The 19,981-nt window shown below is 42.2% G+C and overlaps 2 protein-coding genes across 7 annotated transcripts in view; one reads left to right on the top strand and one right to left on the bottom strand.

Annotated features, from left to right (window-relative positions):
* The first annotated feature begins 2,455 nt into the window (after positions 1 to 2,455).
* Positions 2,456 to 14,453, top strand: akna (AT-hook transcription factor). Of its 5 annotated transcripts, none has more exons than XM_057018771.1 (23): positions 2,456 to 2,568; positions 5,405 to 5,889; positions 5,962 to 6,511; positions 6,591 to 6,852; positions 7,026 to 7,100; positions 8,113 to 8,269; positions 8,349 to 8,434; positions 8,507 to 8,566; positions 8,637 to 8,752; positions 8,829 to 8,988; positions 9,296 to 9,471; positions 9,548 to 9,715; positions 9,822 to 10,023; positions 10,634 to 10,740; positions 10,865 to 11,109; positions 11,211 to 11,352; positions 11,769 to 11,918; positions 11,999 to 12,075; positions 12,259 to 12,396; positions 12,478 to 12,606; positions 12,723 to 12,800; positions 13,287 to 13,413; positions 13,504 to 14,453. In XM_057018771.1, the coding sequence occupies exons 2-23, from the start codon at positions 5,553 to 5,555 to the stop codon at positions 13,772 to 13,774; spliced, it is 3,813 nt and encodes a 1,270-aa protein (XP_056874751.1). In that variant the 5' UTR covers positions 2,456 to 2,568; positions 5,405 to 5,552; the 3' UTR covers positions 13,775 to 14,453. The 5 variants fall into 5 exon arrangements, with proteins under 5 accessions (XP_056874751.1, XP_056874748.1, XP_056874750.1 ...); XM_057018768.1 differs by having other exon boundaries at positions 8,495 to 8,566; positions 9,551 to 9,715; XM_057018770.1 differs by having other exon boundaries at positions 8,495 to 8,566; positions 9,822 to 10,017.
* stxbp1a (syntaxin binding protein 1a) overlaps positions 14,444 to 19,981 on the bottom strand; it is a 20,317-nt gene continuing 14,779 nt past the window's right edge. Inside the window, exons 19-20 of one of the 2 annotated variants that reach the window (XM_057018772.1) lie at positions 18,990 to 19,147; positions 14,444 to 16,014 (exon numbers count right to left, since the gene is read on the bottom strand). In XM_057018772.1, the coding sequence (XP_056874752.1) occupies positions 19,038 to 19,147 (110 nt within the window). In that variant the 3' untranslated portion in view covers positions 14,444 to 16,014; positions 18,990 to 19,037. The remainder of the gene's footprint in view (positions 16,015 to 18,989; positions 19,148 to 19,981) is intronic. The other variant, XM_057018774.1, reaches the window with a different exon arrangement.

Raw genomic sequence — 19,981 nt, 5'->3', positions numbered from 1 at the left:
TATAGTGTCAGGATATGTTTGGTTGATACAAAAATAGAACAGAAGTTGTCATTCAGACTTACAGTGTTAGACATACACATCTGAAAGAGGGTTGTATGCATTAAAAAAAAAAAACAACTCACCATTTGGACAAGAACAGAATAAAAGGCATAAATAAAGATGTCCATATGTCCAGCAGAGGTCTACACAAATAAGTGATGTCAAAAGACAATAAAAAATGAATGTGTCCGTATGTGTTTGGCCTGTGGTGTGAAGCTTTTGCAGAGTGTGGCTGTCCATGGAGAGCAGTCCAAGCTGTGGGTGTGTGAATATGTTCCACGCTCTGTCGAGACCGCATGTGAGCGCAATGTCTTGGACAGCGAGGACCCGATGATCTTTTATGCTGTCCTCATCAATTTATGTCTTCCTATCGGAGGCCCCGGAGCTGCCAAATCAGGTCAAGATGCAGCTGGTCAGAACACTCCCTAAGGTGCCTCTTTAAAAAGTAGTCAGCCTGGGAGGAGACAGCTGTCTCCTCTTCCAGAGCAGGACAGGCTCTTTGGCCCTTTTTACCAGAGACAGGCTCTGTAGTGTCCAGTCTACACGGTCAGTAATGTTCACCCCTAGAAACAACCTCCACAGCTCTGTTATGGATGATGGGTGGTGAGTGACTGGCCTGCTGCCTCATGAAGTTGATCATCAACTCTGTGATCTTCTCATATTTTATGGTTAGAAGCAGATCTGCCATGGCAGTTATGTTTCAGCAGTGGAGATGGTGTCTCCCAACAAGAGGTCAGGTGGTGCTCGTTCTAGGTAAGTCAGACTAAATAAGCCCATAATGGTCTATAATGTCTACACCATTTCCACTTCAATATAGTTTTAAAAAAAGAGGTTAGAGGATTTATAAAATAACTTGGGTTTCTCCTTCAGCCTGGGTCCACTACGCTCTGTAATCACTGTGAGAGCTCAGGAGATTTGTCAGAGATCCACTGGAGTAGGACACACCGGAGAGAAGGACATCAAGCAGCCTCAACGTACAACATATAAGATTCAGTGGGGGTTGCGATCCAAGGATGGAAGGATTAAGATCCCGTTCCTTACCAAAAATATTAGAAATTCTTTTGCTAACCTTTTTCCAGGATTTGATTAATAGAGGGACAAAAGTACATAATAATAAGACCATCATGTGACCACATACTTACATATAATATTTGGAAGGGGTCAAATGAAATTTATTTCATAGCACGTTTATAATCTGGAGCCTGTGGATCATTTTAAATTGAGATTTCTTAACAGGTTTCTGTTGTCAATGATAGCAGTGAAAGAAGGAAAAGATTTTGATAAATAAGTCTGCAATTGATTATCTATAAACCTCTCTCCCAAGATGAAGATGGCAAAAAAGTGAGATTGACTGTTATATTTGAATGAGATATTTCTCCCTTATGCTTGAAATTGAATCCATTTCTCATGAAATCTAATGCATTAACTCTGAGTAACTCTGGGTTGAAGTTGTTTTACTGACATTTTTACTGCTTTTGACTCCAATATCAGAAGAAATCATCTGTTTTTAAAATTGTAATACAAAGTCACATCCTGTCAATGATGCTATCAAAGGGATTTCTCTTCTGGGATGTATATATACATAAAGATTGATTCGGCCCACACCCAATATTAATATTTTTATGTTGAATTAAAATGTATTTATATGTTGATCATCACGAAATATGAAAGCTGTTAGAGCCTCCAATATTATTATTATTGTAATCAATGTAAATAATTAATCTGTGACATATTTTAAATTCCCTAATGATGTGTTGTCATTTGATGTATTTCTTGCAGGTTGAGAATAAATGTCTGCTGTTCTTAGTGGTCAACCTAATTTGCATCGATCTACAAAGAATACATACAAACAAAGAACAAAGGCTCGATCTGCAGACATATTCATTTTTCTATACATACCAATTTGGTATGAATAGAAAAATGTATTTGTCTGTATGTACATGTAATTTCATCTCTGTCTTTTGACCATCCGAAAAAATAGAAAGGATGTAAACAGGTATCAGGATTGAGTGTTCTCAAGCTGTGTTTCTGCCCTGTTTATTTCCCTTTCAGTAGATGTATATATATTTTACATTTGAGAATGAGTAAAAAATAAAATAAACTAAAATACTTCTCTACCGCGTTATTTGTTCGAAACGCAATTGTTTCCGCCCACATCTGCCATCCAACCAATTAGCACGCCGGTTAGTGAGAGCATTATGACCTGAGTTTAGTCTGTTAGGAAACAAACCTGAGCTAAAACTTCCCTTTTTAAGTTAGTATGCTAGAACTCTGGTTTCAGTAAGTAAAATAGTGGGTTATTTTATCATTATACAGCAAAGTATGCCTTCAACATGTTATTTAGATGAACATGAAAAGCCTGTAATTGGCTACTGAGGGCTTACTTTGTTCCTCCAAAGAGCACGTAGGAGCCAGAACTACTCTACCAGCTTAAATCAGTGCCACACTGGAGAAATCTTTAATTAGCTTATACACAGAACCAAACTTTTCTGCAAGACACAAACGAGATGCAAACTATGGAGACCTCAGGTAACAACACTGCGGATCTGACGCTTGTCTTATTAAGCGCTGTCTTAATTTGCAGTCTAAATGTGTGGTATCAATGTCAAACTTTGGATTATTTTATTAGCTCAAAGTTACCGCTACCTATCGCTATCTGCACTTAATTTTGGTTAACTAATGATGAATTGTCTGTAGAATCTATGGTAACACCGCTTTAGTGGATCGTGTGGGGAGTAACATGCCCGGGTTTGTTGTGGTGTGTGTGCCATGGTGACAGGGGCAGATCAGAGGCAGATCAGGGGCAGATCCGCGGCTGCCGCTGCAAAATCTGCACCGAAGAACTACAGAATAATGTTAATATTGTGCGAGAAAATGCTGCTTATATCTTTCAGCTTTGATTGATGTTGTTCTTGTGTTTCCTGAGAACACTGTAAATATCTGAGGCCAGCCGGACTGGTTGGTTAACAGCAATGTTGTTGCGCAGGTCTCATTTAATGAGACTTTTTTCTCCTTTTTTAAAATTTTCAATCAGTGATTATAACAATCAGTGCATTATATACTTGTACACATCATTTCTATTGTGTTATAAATGCAAATGTTGAATTTCATAACTTGCTAAACAGCTAAGTCATCTTTTTAAAATACATTTCAATTTAATTCGTACAAATTTGAAAACTGCTGACATTCACTTTTATTCCACTTTCTATTAAACACACACAGGAAGCAGCATTAGGAAGCTACAATAAGCATATTCAACTTTTTGCAGTATAGAAACTTGACATTGACACAAAACATATGTGCTCTAACGCGCTGAAAAATATGACATAGAAACAATATTTATAAATATCTTGATAGTAATATCCATTGCTGCAAATAATAACCAAAATTCTGTTTGTACCTAAAAGGATATATCTGTCCAATAACATGAAATAATAAGCATTGTAATTACTGTAGCTTTGACCGATGTATCAGACCTTAATTTTCCTGTTAGGACCAAGGCTTGTTTCCAGTCATCGCTAGGAAAGGCTGGGGGATCGTACAGGATGAGAGGGTGAACTCATTGGCTGCAATGAGCAAAGTCCTGCTTGGAGAAGAAAAGGCAGAGAATTTCATGTATAGAACAGCTGTCCAACTGTGTTCCATCATGCTTTGGTATTGTGTTGCATCCAATGGAATTGGGACGTTTCAATGAGTCGACAGAAGAATGATTCAATAGAAATCCAATAAATTCTGGAAGCAAACAACAAACAACAAACCATCAGTATAAAACGGCTGAAATTGAAAAGAGGATGTCTTCTACGGGTGGATAATGATCCTAAGCACACTTCAAAATCTGCATTGGACTCCCTCAAGCGGCACATTGTGAACTAAACATCACTGGGAACCTGTGGTTGGACCACAAAAGACAACAGTGTGTGTATGATGACCCAGGATTCAGTCAGAACTGAGAGACTTTTGGAAGGAAGAATGGTGCAAAAGCCCTCAGAGATGAGTTGAAAGAGTCTTGGTGGGCCACAAAAAGCATTTCCAAGCTGTGACACTGGCCAAAGAGGGTGCTACTAGGTGCTAGGTATGCCAAACCTTCATTGTGAAAATATTAATTTACATTTTGACCAAAGATGCTCAAACTTTTTGTATTCCACTATAAAATAGAATAAGTCTTTTTTTCAGTAGTCCGTGAACAGCCCAGCCTTAACCAATCCTACATTTTCAGTCTGTCCTCAGCTCTCTTTGGGCTACTAATCAGATTAGCTGTCTTGTCCTAGTGACCATCAGCTTGCATTAGCTGTTGCTACATTAGCATTCCTGTCTGCTGTCAGTGCAGCCTCCACACAACTTTCTGCCACAACCCTACTGACGTCTGTGAGACCTCCTGTCCTGCATTTGTATTAATGCTCATCGTTGCCGTACAATTGCTGAACCCCCATAAAGGGGTTTTAAAGTAGCTTAATTCTTCCCATCTGGCATCTGAGCTAAATCCTGAGTTGCTATAGGAGTGAGTAGGAGAAATGAGTAGTGCAACAGGTGAGTTCCTCTCTTACTGTTTTTACCAAGCAGATGTTCTGAATTAAGGGAAACTTCTTAAATTAAAATGCAATAGTTAACCTTTTGTACTTTGCTTCTGGCTTTCTTTTAAATCTCATCTTTTAGCCATGCTTTAGAACATCTCTGGGAAGCGCCAGCATTGCCCTCCTTATCATTGAGATGCATTACCTTCCTAATAGTTACTTCATAGCTGTATTTGTGTTTAAGCACCACATTCATGACAACTATAAACACATTACAGTCTATGCTACATATGCTAGGCTGTTCCTAACCTGCAGTAACTCTGAGTTGTTTCTCCATGCTTTCATTTAATGTGGTCTTCCTTAAATGCACACAGAGTTTTCTCTTGGCTACTTTGGCTACTTGGTGTGTATCTGTGTTTTAATAGAGTGTAGTCAAAACAAATGGGGTATATAGATATATATATTGGTTTGATAGCATTTGTGAGATTTGTGGGTTGTTGCCCAGTGCAAAATCTGTAACTGTAGTAAGCTTCTTGCAGTAATGTGTGGTGTTAATGAAACTTGTTACTTTTGTTAATTAGAAACAGTGTTGCTGCCATTTTCCTGCTTTCACAGGCTGGTTTTATTGTGTTGTCTTTGCAGCGGCTGGTTGCATAATGTTGCAGAAATAATTTTGTGGTTGCAAATGAAAAAATAGATGATGCCAGGGTTCCTTTGTCCAGCAAGTGCTGCTGAAACTGACCTGGAAACAGTAAATAACATGTTTAATTGTATAAGACGTGTTGATGAATGGAAGAATTGTAAGTTTAATTAATTTGATTTTATTTTTTACATTCAACCTGTTTTTTTTACAGCTTCCTGCTCCTAATGTTGTGAGAATGTGATTTTGAGCATTCCAAGGGGTGTGGTCTTTAAGCATCTGCACTCATGATCTCCCAGGAGAGCTCTTGAAACAAGAACGATGCTGAGGATTCTCCTGAGAGCAACAGTTAATGAAGGCGAATGGAGACCAAAAGGAGCTCAGGAGAAGAGGAATTCGTTCTGACCCCAGCCTCCTCACACACCAGCTGCGAGGGTGGGTGCAGCCAGAGCGACGACCACGATGATTTTGTCGGTCTGATGGATGAGAATGGCATCATCGGACTGTTGGAAGCGCTGGAAATTGTGGGAGTTGGGGAATATAGCGATGATGGGGAAAGTTGTCACAAAGTGCCCTCTGGACTTCCGGCTCCAGTGGAGACGGAGACACGGTTGGACGAGATGGGTCATGACCGGAGCGGGTCTCTGCCGCGCAGGAAGTCGCCAGCAGAAGATGTGCAGATCCTGACACAGTCTCCAGGTCAGATTTTACCGTATTTCAATTCAACCTGTGTCGAATGGACAGATTCTATCGCCTCTCTTCTGTCCACAGGTCTCAACAGCGAGGCTGAAATGACAGGAGACAAGAAAAACAAAGGAGTGATGAGGAGGACTGACAGGAAACAGAATAGAAGCAAACACACTCACCCATCTGGGATGCTTACACAAGCTACAGGTGTCGCTAAAGAACGCAGCCGCATATTTCAGCGCGTCTCACCTGCCACAGCGACCTGCGCACGTGAGGAAATTCCGGCTCCTTTGGGAATCGATGCCGAAACCTTTTTGGATTTGAGCTTCACAGAAGGTCTCGAAGAAACACACAGGAGTTTACCGAACCTCAGGCCGGGTCCCTGCTTCCCGCCGTCAGCCGCGTTTCCAGGAGAAACCGTGTCAGGTGTTGCCAACATGCTGGTGAATGGATCCAAGTTTCCAGATGGGAATCGCCAACCGCCAACTCCCTCATCAAGGACGATGGACGAGGGCTGCCCTGATGCTGCACGTTCATCCGCTTCATTCACAACAGAAGCCTCCAAAAACACATCAAGTCGAGCCGACAGGAATCCCACAGCCAGTCGTAAATCTGCTATGCTGAAAAATCCCAGGTGAGACACATCTGCTTATGTTGCAGCTTTCACCATTCATGAAGAACAACCTGGATTTTTTCCTGTCTTTGTTTTGCAGTAAAAGTCGCCCGAATGGCTCCACACCAGACTACTCGAATGTGAAACCCAGGGTTAACTTCCCCAAAGTCCTTTATAAGCCACCCAAGAGTCGACTGTGCTCCCAAAGGGAGTCCCTGTCGACCGGGCCGCCCACAGGGTGTGACTCCTCGGCTGGAGGTGGGAAAGAAGTGGGACCGAACATGCCGGGCGTTCCTTCTGCCACAGAGTGTCAAGAGTTGGGATGCCCCAAAGAGGCCACCAGGCTTCTCAGTGAGCTGGAGGTGAGATTCCAGTCCGGGCATTGATAAACATAAAGGAATATCATCATCACACACTTTAGGGCTCAGTACAACATACAGGGAAAATCCTCCGCACTGCTCCCTTCCCAAACTTTCCGTCTTTGCTTTTCTTTGCCTTCATTTTGTTCTGTCTCACCGCTTAGTTCTTTTTGCAGGAGAACTACAACAAACTGTGGATTCGATACGCGGAGGCAGAGAACACCATTGACCATCTGCGCCTGGCAGCTAAGGTAAACTCTAAATGACTGTGGCAATAGACAAATTCATAGAAAACTTCAGCCAAATGACCCTTTTTTAATTCCGGTTTGCATTTAAAGGCCCATTTGCAACAATAGAGCTGCCACTGGTGCATCTTTGAGTGCACAAGCAAAATTGTTACGTTAGATCCACCTGTAATCAGTCATCTGATGTCAATAACAACTCTTTTTTTTTACTTGTCTTTTCTTTTTCAACTATAACCGTCTAATGCAGGTTTAGTCTCTGGGCAGGGAGCTGCTGAGATGAATTATGAGCCCATTTTGTTGTGTTCTCCATATCAGCACCCTAAAATCAGCTCTCAGTGCCTCAGCTCATGTGGTTCTCCTTCAGTATAACACTAAACTGCCATCTGTCCCCCCCCGCCCTCCCTTTGCTCCATGAAATCAGAGGTGGGGGAGGGGCTTACACTGAAAGATTAGTTCTATACTACAGCAGGTGATGCATCCTTTTTGGTTCTCTGTGATGGCTCATTTTACTTTGTAGAAGAGAAAGTTAACATTTAGAATTTCTCTTGATTTCACCTGTCATGATTTACTGTGACGTTGAAGGAAAAGGCATCATTCCTTTAGTGTTGCGTCACCAGTCACTCCTGGTTTTGTTAAATAAAGAAATAGAAGCTAATGTGACTTTTCATCTTACTTTTTCTAAACAATTAAAGGCAAATTTTCTCAATGTGGTAGCCCACGACTCCCACTAATTCCCCCAATTCTCAATTTCTAGTTTGTAACTTCCCATGTAGTTCCCACATTTGTCAGGAGAATAAACATGGAATTTTATTTATTTTTCCTGTAATAAAACACCAATTGCATAGAAAACCAAGAGTTGTGGAAATTATTGGAATTCATGACAGTGTTACAATTGTTAAAGGCACTTATATCAAGTTAAAGGCACTAATATTGTGTAATTTCTGTAAAAATGCCCTGGCACATTTAAAGATATACGTATAGTTGGTGTGCTGCTACTATAACCTGTCCTTGTCTGCAGGTAAACCTGCACTCTGATGGTCCAAAGCCCGGCCACTTGCTGCAGTCAATTTATAACCAGGAGGCCTCGAAGTTCATGATGCTGAATTTCCCTCAGGCCCAAAGAGCAGAGACCAGCTCGGTCTCTCTTCATTCCAATGGACACAGAACTCCAGAATGTATATTTATCCCACTCAGTCTTAACCATCATAGTTCAACGAGGCTGACCAGAATTTACCGGTTCTGTCCTTTCATCAGATACTCCGAGAGATCCCCCCGATTCTCCAGTAACAAAAGAGCCCGACAGGATTCTCTGCAGTCAGGCTAACGAGTTTCTCCACCAGGTAAAGCAACTGTTCACAATCGTTTGGGGCCTGAATGTAATCAGAAGCTCAATTTCCCAGTTTTACTTCCAGCTGCAGACGTTTGAGGATCTCCTCAACTGCAGGAAACTCAAACCTGACGAACAAAGAAAGGTAAAATCTCACATTAACAGAACGATTTAAGCGCCATATAAAGATACTCATCAACAACACTCGTCTTCAGGAACTCTCACAGCTTTTTGAAGGTCTCCGATCTTTGGAGAGCAGCTTCTTGCTGGCAAAGGATGAGCACAAACTGCTGAAGAAAGAGGAAGAAAATAGCCATTTTGACCCTGACCGGTGAGAATTAAAGCAAATTAAGGAGAACGTTCATCAATCATCCCCCGGTGTGTGTTAATATTTGTGTGTCCCTCAGGGAGCTGGAGGGGCTGATCTTTGATTGTGTTCTGTACATGGAAGAACTGAGGGAGCATGCAGAGCAAATAACAGAGGATCTGCTGACCTTCGAGCCTTCTCCCACTCTAGCTCGTAGCCCTTCCCTTTCAGAGGCCAAAGAATACCTGACTGACCCTCAGGTACCACCAAACAACACCACTAGAGACTTTTACCCCTGGTCCTTGTGTTGAAGAGGAGAAAATACACACGTACAAGCAGCATGTAGCAGGACTAAAATGATGCGTTCACGCCCAAGGCCAAAGTCATGGTTCATGTTTTTGCACCCTGGTTGAAATTTGCTTTAATCCGTCATGCGATGTGTGAATTTGTGGCTTAAGTAGAGATGAATTACATCTCACATGCTGCTTTATATTCGCATTTCTAAAATCTTGACTCAAGGCCTTTATTCTTGCCGTAAAATCAGATTTCCGTCTTTCTCTCTCCCAGAAAACACATATACCTTCAGTGGTTGAGCCACAACAGGCAGCAGCAGCAGCAGCAGCCATGTTCAGCTCCATCAGCAACAAGAGGGACAGAGAAGAAGCCCAGAAAGAAACTCTCCACCTCAGAACTGTCGATGGCAAAGCTGGGCACAATGGAGAATTTAACAAACCACCAGATAAGTGAGTGAGGATATTTGGGGGGGGTTGATTGTTTAAAGTGTTGTCATATTTAATCATGCATGTTGTCCCTCATAAGTAGCCATCAAAGCATCAGGGAAATCCCTCAGCCTTTAGCTCTGAGTCAGAAGAACGAAGCTCACCTTCCCCCTGCATCAAAACCAGACATGCAGCCGGTGGAGTTGGAGGAAGAAGAATCAAATCAAAGCTTTGAAAAGCTGAAAGTAAAAGAGAGGCCTCAACAGAGGTTAGTCTTAAACACAAACTGGATGGAATATTCCAGTTGAGAAAAACTGTAAACTTTGACCTTTTTATAAAACAATTTATACCTAACATGTTTCTTTTCCCATCAGCCCCCAGGACTCCTCTCCCCATTCATATAGCGGCGCACAGCCCGTCAGCCAGCCCATCATGCTGGATCCTTCCAGCAGACAAGGATGTGAGATGAAAACATCCCACAGCAGTAGCCTGAGCAGTCTGGGAGAGACTGCTGCCTTGGAGAAGAAGAACTCCAAACTTCAGTCTGGGAGCTGCAGGATGCCTTCTCAGGTTATGGTAACATCAAGAATTGTGGCAAAATTAGCATTAGCTGCTAAAGGGCTAGTATGCAGTCACCGTTCCAGTTGTTTGGTGACATTGAGGTCAGGCCTTGTTGCCCCCAAGTTTTATGAACAGCAGTGTCCAACAGTAAGCTGAAAACGTTAAACGTGCGCTTCACTGGTATGAACCCTTCTAGCCCACACCCATTCTGGGTTATAATGCTCCATGGCTAAATTGCTCTTGTTCCTAAATGCTCACATTATTTAATATTGTTTATAGATTTATTTTGAAATACAGTAAGTAGCTGAGATAACTTGTGTCTTATGAGAGTAAAATCCTGTAAAAGTAAAGCCCCAGAGACCTCAGAATGGTCTACTTTGTGTGAAAAATATTTGAAAATGAGACTGCAGTACTAGATGCTAGGTGCTTCCTGTATCAAGCAAATATCTGAATTAAATAATCAACAGACATAATTAAATACTTTTGTCCACTTAATGTTGACTGCTTCTTCTTGTCTCTGGAGAGTAGATTGATAATAATGTTAATGTTTCCACGCCGAGCACTCTTTTCTTTTTGTTTTGCTTTCAGCTTTAGCTACAATGTGTCTTCATTGTGTGTTGAGCAGGATGGAATCTTCTCTCCGGAGACCGATAGTGGGTTTAATGGTACGGAGAGCCGCCATCCAACTCCTACAGGAGTTCCCAGTCTTCTCCATCAGGGAGCAATAGAGAGGTGGGGTGGTCTGTGCCTGGTTGAAACGACTTCATCACACAATACACGTGCATTTACTGTTGCAACAAACGGATCTGTCTGATCTGTGTCTGTATTTTGAATATTTCTTTAACATTTGTCACAGTTCTTCAGTGGTTCGCAACAGGGATTCCAAGAACCCAGACAGTGGTGTGGTTACATCACCACATCCTTATTCTTTGTTGCCAAGCTGTTGCCCGGCAACAGAGCTCAGGGCAACGTCCAAGTTCAATTCAAAGCAACCGAGGAGAACCAAACCCAGAAAGGGACAGAGGAGAAGGACCTTCACCTGCTCTCATCAGTCCTGGCTTAAAAAAAGCGAGAGCGAGATGAGTGACGTTGAGCCATCGAGTGAGTTTTTACTTCTGACATCTTTGAATCTTATAAAAGACGATTCTTTGTAATTGTTCTTCTTCATCGGTGTTGCATTCTGCTGTCTTTTTTGTCTTCAGGTTCCTCTGTGTCTGAAGCTGGACGGATTGGCCGCTACGCAGAGTCGGTCACTCCTGTCAGTGCAACTTCCTCCCGTTCTTCCCAGCACTGCCATGGAAGTTGTCCCAAAGCCCGGAGCTTCCCTGAGCTGCCCAACAACAGGTGAGTGTGACCCGACAGTTGCAGTGTGGATACACGTGAAAGGATTTGCGTGTCCATGCTGAGACCTATAGAGAATGTCAAATATTTATCTGAGACGTGATGTTGAAAATGTCTTTGCTGCATCAGGTCACACATATAATGAAAACCCAATATTCAACTCTCATTGTGTAACAATTTGTATTTTATTGCAGAGTTGGCTGCTATTGATTGTGGTTACAGTTTAGGAGGTATTGTTTCCACATGGTGTGTGGTGTTGCGTGGTTGTGTTTTGAATGCGTGTGCAACTGCACTGACACTTGCATGGACGTCATTATTGTGAAACACAGGCTACTTCTGTTTGATTTTAAGTTATATGGTGGTTGATTTGGGGACCACTTCTATTTTTTTTCAAAGCGATTCCATCCATTTTCTGTCAGTGTTTCCATGCAGATGCTGCAGGCTGAGGTGAGCAGACTGCACACGAGGCTAGAAAGTTGTCTGAAAGAGAGGGGGCAGTCAGTGTCCTCAAGTGCAACTATGGTTCAGGAAAACCACCATCACCCCAGGACGTCCACACCTCGTGTCAGGTTGGTGGTTTTTCCCCTTAATGTGGGCTGTAGAGCGCGTGTACGTAGATCTCACAGGTAATCCCCCCCCCCTCCCATAGCAGGGCAGTGAACACAGATGGGGGAGCAGCGGTCAGGAAAAGACCCTGCTGTGGTCAAAGACACAGTCCTGACGTCTGTAAGTGAGCCTTCGTATCTGACATTCTCTTAAAGAACATGTAGAATCCGAGTTATATCCTAAAGCCAAATTCTTCATTAACTTTAATGAAGGACAGGACAGTAGAGTGTTTCATAACTCTTTGATCTAATATGAATATTACATTCACACATTGTTGAGTGTGTTTGATGTGTTTATTCTTAGTGGGATGTTCAGATGATCCCCATACACCCCCCCAGTCTGTGGTGTCCAGATGTACCCAAACACTGTCTGCAGCTTCATACACCAACACTGTCCACAGGAAGAAGGACCCTTCCAGGACAGCAGAGTCCACGATAGGCAGTTAATATTTAAATTCATGTAGTATTTTCCCACTTACAAACATCATACCGAGTCAGGCGTGTGTTTGGTTGTTGGTTACAGTAACACACAGGAGTGTGTCGGTCCAAGCACCCGAAGCCTCAGATGAACCCGACACCACGCACCCTCGTCCCGCTCACCATCAAGCTCCGTGTCGCCACTGTATTTCATATCAGCGAGCACAAGCTGAGGGTGAGAAGGCCTTTTTGTCCTGATGTTGTTGTTGTTTTTTAAAATCTAACTTTGTCAATGAAAGCTGAGGCCATTGCAGCTCTGCTGTTAAACAGAGGCGTTAAATCCTCTTCTAGTTCCAGCCGCTAGCAGCAAAGAGTCAGTTCGCTCCTGCTGCGGTCGTCACTGCCGTCACTGTGGAAGCACAGACACAGGTGAGGGATAAAAATGAGCTTTTGGACAGAACCATCACTGAAGAATTACTGATTGTGCTGGTTTGAATTCAGCTAATGTAGGAAGCTTTGCATAGAGTTCTTGTGGTCTGAGCCATTGATATTAATTACCCATAAATCCTAATTAGCCGCTACTTTATTTGTCATAATTATCAATGACTGGCGGGTAACTAATAGTCAGTCTGTAGAGCTCTTATTAACACGAACTGAAATGAAAAATATTGCTAAAAACTAAATGTAATTTAAGTTAGAATTGCCTAATTTGGTTTCAATTTCCATAGTATACAATGCCAATCATAAAGATGACTATAGTTTTTAAAAAAAAAGACAACAAACTTCATAATTTTAGCTTCTACACATGCAGAATGATCCATGACGTTGCCCAAATCTTGTTCAGTACCACAGTTCCCAGATCAGTGTGCAGTAAATAAAACAAGTATAATCATCTGAGGTGCCTGTCGTTCCCAGACTGTCCCAGATTCACACACAGTAACACAAACACACACCACCAACCAGCTGAAGCAGTTAAATGCTGCACATCCGCATCTGCAGCTCCACCTTCATCTCTCCAGTACTTGTGTCCACTTCCTGTCCTGTAAGTTCATCTCCATTAAGCCGTCCAGAAAGTATTTCCTGCCTCGGCTCGAGCTGATGTCACATTTCTTTGTGTTGACCCCCACTTCAGGTTGTGCCCATCACCATCCTGTCCATCTCCTAGCAACAACAACGACACAATAGCAGGAGTCAGAAGTCAAAAAGCAGCGCGGAAGTTTGCAGCGCCTCCTGGTGGGCGGAATTTCCTGGACCGCTCACTGAACAAAGCCATCAGAGCAGCGAAGCACATGAAGAGCACCTCAGGACACATGTCTCACTCTCTGAGGTTTGGACTGCACCAGCAGCAGCAGCTGCTCACTCCACTGATGTCCCAGCTGAGTCAAAGACAGACATCAAACTGATCTCCATGGTAACGTCACCAATCTCTATGTATCACTGAGGCCTTTTTTGACAGATGGAATGATACTCAGAGAAGTAAGTTCCACTCAAACTGTGGCGACATAGATCAGTTTTTTAACATTGTTATTGATCATATTGATTTTCTAATGAATGAGGGAATTCTGACTTCTTGCCGCTAATGGTAACGTCCATATTTGCGTGGAGCTATTTATAGTTCACATGACCAGCATGTTTTATTGTGTACATTCTTTGTCCGGCGTTGGTGCGTGGTACTCAGCAAGTGAATATACTGTTGATTCCGCTGTTGACCAAATGCACAGTCAAATTCTTTATAAATGGTCATTTTTCAAGCTATTATGTAAAAAGACTGTATTCAATGAAAGATGCTGGATTTCCTCAGGGTTTTTTAGTCATTGGTCACATGACCCATTCATATTTTTAACTGTAGTCTTTTTTAGCCTACTAAAATTAGTAGTTTAATGTACTGAATACTAAACAGGACCACTAATAATGTTAAAAACGTCTCTACTAAGGTAGAAATTTGTTTTTATGTGAAATTCAATGATATTTTTGTAAAACTCTGGTGGAATTTGTTAGCTTTTTTTTGCTTTAGTGTCTCTGACTGATATTTTACTCCTGATCTCATTGTTCTAATAAAAAAAATGGGACAATTTACCATAATTGAAGCCAATTTATTATTAGACAGCCTTATTACATATTTAGGTACACATGGAAGTTTTGTTTGTGCTTCAACACTCGCAAACATACAATCCCAATAACAGTTAAGGACAGACTAATGCATCATATTTCTTTTTTCCTCTGATAAATAATTTGGATATAAACTGATTGATTTGACAGCGTAAACCCTATACAACTGTAAATAAAATAAAACAAAAAAATCATAAACACAAAGTCAAGCATTTGCATCACAGAAAATGCAGCATAGTGCAATATACAACTGGTCTGGCTGGGAAATAGGAGGAATTAAAGCAAGGAGCCTGGGGGGGGAGGGGGGTGTTCAGCAAAGCCATTCACCAGTGGAGGGTTTTACATTGCACCAGAGGAAAAATAGTTATTACTTCTTTTTCCGGGGGTTTGACAGCTAACAACTACAGCTAAACATCACAAACACGGCGGCTGCACGTTGGCATTTAGAAAGGAAAAGTATCACTAGTTCACAGTCAGAAACATCACCAGTCAACAGTGAGACGCTAAAACGGCAACATATGGCAGCTACACAACACTACTCAGTGCATGGCCCGATGAGACATCATTACTAACCAAAGATTACTCCGACAGCATACAATACTGAAATACAACCGGCCCTTTTAACAATATTTATTAAATATTCGCAAGCAACGGCCTTTATTTGACATTAAAACGGAAAGTTTCTCTGGAGAAAGGAAAAGGCTTGTGGTTTGTGTAAATACGGCCTGAGCAGCTGGAGGAGGGATGAACCAGGCTTTCACAGCATCTCCTAAACCCACCTTCACTAAAGCAGTGCTAAAAATACCAGCTTTGAATATTCAACACTGAAATGAATAAAAAAGAAACCAAAGAAATCACCCCGTGCAAATCTGCTGAGAGGTCGCGCCACACGAGTACAGATCGAATAAAACGCATCTGTTAACGACGACAAAGTGTATGTGTACAGGTGAAGAGTAACGTTGAGAGGTTTGAGAAGGACGGAATGTACTTTAATACAAGCTCGTGAAAAAAGAAAAGCTACTTTCTGAGCATCCGCACCTAATAACAAACGCCGCAATTCCCATCCCTCCTCCGACTGCTTCCAAATCAAAACCCACACTCACGAGAAAGCAACCCCAAGGATCAAAAGAAAACTACTACTTTTACACATTCTAGCAGGTTTCATAGCATATAATATTACATTTTGGTACTTCAGGTCTTAAATGGCCTTCTCTTTTGATATTTAAACCGTTTTAAATAAGCTCATTTATTTGCATCCATTGTAAAACATGAGAATACTTGCAACAGTTTTCTTTGATACAACATATATATTTTTTGTCATCTGTTTTTTTTTTTTCGTCTTCTCAAGCAAGATGCATACACGATCAATGTAAGGGCTTTTGGGGGGGGGGGCGGGGGGTACTGAGGTGAACCAGTGGGGGGTGGGGGTGGAGAGATGCGACAGGAGGAGTTTAACTTGTCACTTCTTCATCTGGTTTGTTCATGGACTTGAGCTGCTCCAGCAGGGTGGTGGGGGTGACGATGCTGGTTGATCCTGAAGACACACACACACACATAAGCACGTAGAGTCAGATTTTCGTATTTTGGCTGAGAAAGATTCAAAATGTGTTTTCAGCTCTGGCTATGGATGCTTGTTAATGAGGGACGTTCGCACAAAAGGATGAAACTAAAGACAGAAAGAGCCCTCTAACCCAAAATGGGACATTCGATCAGTTCAACGAGCAGAATCAAACCTTAACTCTCCGAAAGCACAACTAAAGCTAAAGATGCTCTTTCTTTGAATTCTATATATTTTGCAAATATTAAATTGCATTTCACTAAAATCAAAAGTATTATATTTCATACTTGCACCAACAACAGTCAGTTTCAGACATTATTTTAAGTCTAAAAGGCAAAACACACGACTTCTGCCTTTGATTCAGATTAGACATACGTAGATGTTTATGCATTTCTATAAAGTATGATGGTGAGTAACAACAGCAAAGTTAATACACTAGAGTTGATATATTTATTATTTTTGATTTACTAGACATGTTATATTGCATGCAGGCTGATACCTCCAAACAGCCAATCAGGTGTTTTTTTAAAAAATGGTCACGTGACCATTTTCTGCCTTTAAACTCATGCACATTGTTGTCATGTGCTGTCAGAAAATCAATAGAAAGCTACAGCAAAAACACAAAATCTGTTTAAAATGTGTTATGAAATCCAAGTCTGCGATAAATGTGTAAAATAATACTAAACGTGGTAACCCTGGCAACACAGAAATGAACTGTTGTGACAGCTGAAGACACATTTCAGACACAGAGAGGTGCAGGGCTGAAGTAAAGCAAACAAGTCTGTCGCTTCATCCCCACATTTGCAGATGGAGTACAGCAGCTGTAATCCGTCATCAGATGAAAGACAAAGACACTGTTTGATTTACTTCTCTCACCTGTTTAACACAATAATCGATATTTAGTCTAATAATGGGTTGTTTCTGTTGCAAAACTGCATGTTTCTTCCTGTTTGGCCCTGAGGGCCCAGGTCAGGAAGAGGAGAAAGTTACAGGTAGAAACAAGAAAAGAAGGCAAGCTCATGTGCAGTTGGGTTACTATGGCAATGCAGGACGTTGTTGGTGTCAAGGGATTTCAGTGTGGGTCAAGCCAGCTTTGCCTGCTTCTCAGAAGTGTCTCCTCACAAACATGCAGCTTTGAGGCCTTTGAAACAGAAACACTGTGATGTTGAGCTCCAACAGCACAGACGTGTTGCCGTTAGTGATGGTCATTTTGCTCAGGAGGTCTACGGTGCTGCATTATGGGGGGGGGGGGGGGGGGGGGGGGGACCATAGTGCTCATGGTGAGAGCTCATGCTCACTGAGGAAACAAAGTCTGTAAACGATAGTGCTTTAGCAGAATACTGAGATGGAACCTTAACAGCTGAATCTTGTGAGCTAAAATCTGTCAAATGTGTATTTATAAAAGAAAGAGAGCGACAGGATGCCATGGATATGAATTATCTGTCAATCATCAAGCATAAGATACTCTTAAGAGAAATTAAGTTTTAGATGCAAACAGTGCCACCTTGTGGTTGTATAGAGAGTAGCTCATTAGTCTCCAGTTATCAAATAAAGGTTAATAGGGCAAAGTAAGTCAATAAATTAATTAGCCCATTAATTCCAATGATAATATCATGACTGTAGGCTGAAACAAATGCTTCCTTCTTGCTAAATCTAAATGAACAGTAGACTGAGGTAGATGACAACCACATTACGCTCACACATGTTTCAGTGTTTTTAATCCTCATGACAAAGCTGATCAATATTTTGTTGACAAATATCTTGTAGAGATCAGAATCCTGTCTAACATGTGGCTAAATATGTGTCAGTATTGGAAACGTGTGAATAATTCTTGCATCGAAAACCTGGGAACTGAAAGCCTTGAGGAGTTTTAGAGGAAAGGAAGAAGGTTCAACATTAAATCAGGGGGAGGAGTGTGCAGCATCGTTGCATTTGGTTAGTTTGCTAAAGCATATCCGGTGAAGTGATGCTACATTCTCAGACTGTCAGCAGGGAGGCTGCGCTCACAGGCGAACCTGGGCCTTCTCTCAGCCTCGGGAACATGTGACGCTCATGTTCAGCGCTCTCTGCAGACAGGCTATGTGAGCATGGTGGAAACAGTCGAAATACTGGAAAATGAAGCAGGAAAACAAAACAACAGAGAACAGTTCTCTGTAATCCAACAAACCTGTTGTAAAAAAAAAAACTGCAATGAATCAGAGTGATTGTCTTTGGGAAGGGTTACGTGGTGACAAAAAGGTGACAATTAATAAAGGTGAAACTTGAGGGTAGATTAAATCTGGAGTTTGGTGTTCAAAAGGCTCAAAGGGCCCGTGGGCTGCCGATACAGTCGTGTGGATTTAATCCACCCAGTTGAGATGATGTGACGAGGCAGCAGGGATGGGCTCACGACCCCCTCACACATGAACTTCCTCCTACTCTCCTCCCTCTTAGAGCTGCAGTAACGTCCTCTGTGGTGAAATCATACAGGTAAAGTCTCTCAGTCCTTAATGATTTGCATCCTTTTGTTGCCTAAAAATGACCACAGCAGAAGCTCAGCATGTCCATGAAACAGAAGCTAGTGGAACTGTGGAACCAGCTCCATCTTCTCATATAGCTTCTCATTTGTATAACAACCCCTACATTATAGAACTGTATTTGTGATGTAGCTGTCTGTTCTTGTCCCCTTTCTGTCCCCATTCTCCTCCTCCTTTACCTGACAGGCAAAGGAGGAGGGGAGCTCTGCATGAGCCTGGCGTTGATCCCGGTTTCTTCCCTGTTATGTATCACTATTGGTGATACAGCTTAACTGGGTCATGGGTTCATGCAATGAGGAAAGGTCGCCCATCCCTGAGGGACACGGGGAGGAGGAGGTGGGTGGAGCTACACAGCACTGAGTGATCAAAAAAAGAAGAAGGAAGCCCTTGTGCTGTGAAGGATCAGAAAGGGCTTCTTTGAGCGGCTGCCTTTACTTTTTTCAGTGTGATTTCTCTCTCCCTCCCTCCCAATCTGCCTCTGCCTCACTCGGCTGAGGAGTCTGCGTCCTCAAAGGAAACCCTAGTGGACTCTCGGAAGTCGGGGTGCTGCAGGTCCGATAAGAATTTGGTGGGAGTGAGCGTGTGGGTGGAACCTGCGGAGGAACAGAGGTGGCTTCACCACTCATCTCTCGGCACATGGCACACCTTTGCCCCACTCGCTCCAAAAGACACAAGGGTTAAAAAAAACAAGCAACACTCAGACTGAGACACACTCATCCATTGAAGGGTCACACACACACACACACACACACTCTCGCCATGTTGAACAAGGACAGAGACACAGAGAAAGACATGGCAGCTCTGCAAATCAGACACGAGTTGGTTTTAAAGACAACAGCTGAAGCAAAGGACAACAAAATCCAGCAGGACACTTAAAAGCACAGACTAGCTGGCGAAGCTTTAGACATTACAGTAAACAATACAGAGGGGCGTCACGCCATATAAACACAACATAGATGGGTTCTTTTTTAGCTCTTTTATAGCAGCCGTGTTGGATGTTGTTGTAACAGAACAAACCTTTGAATTATTATTTGTAGCAGACTCACAAATTCTCAGAATATGACCCGATTTTAAATTGATCCCGTTTCACGTTTTGAAGCGTTTCAGACTTAATCTCCTTTCTTTCAAATTGCAGAAAAAAATGTCAGCTCATCTCATGATCTTGTATAAGGTCAAATGTGCAGGAAAAAAGCTTTAGTGCTTGTTTTACACCCCAGGTTGCACCTCTCTATCCACCTTATGATTTGTACTTCCTGTATTAGTCATTTAACCTTCATTTGTTGGAATCAACCCGCAGCTTAATCTTGAAATCTATACAGCATCCAGACGAGCTCGCCCCATGCTCCCTGATACTGTGCCAGTCAGAATGAACCTTTCTCGTAGATTTTGCTCCTGACTGGAGCTCAGCAGCGCCTCCTGGTGCACTA

The sequence above is a fragment of the Takifugu flavidus genome, chromosome 20, assembly GCF_003711565.1.
Source record: "Takifugu flavidus isolate HTHZ2018 chromosome 20, ASM371156v2, whole genome shotgun sequence".
Lineage (NCBI taxonomy): Eukaryota > Metazoa > Chordata > Actinopteri > Tetraodontiformes > Tetraodontidae > Takifugu > Takifugu flavidus.
The sequence above is the reverse complement of the archived record's forward strand: the minus strand, read 5'-3'. Positions and strand labels throughout refer to the sequence as shown.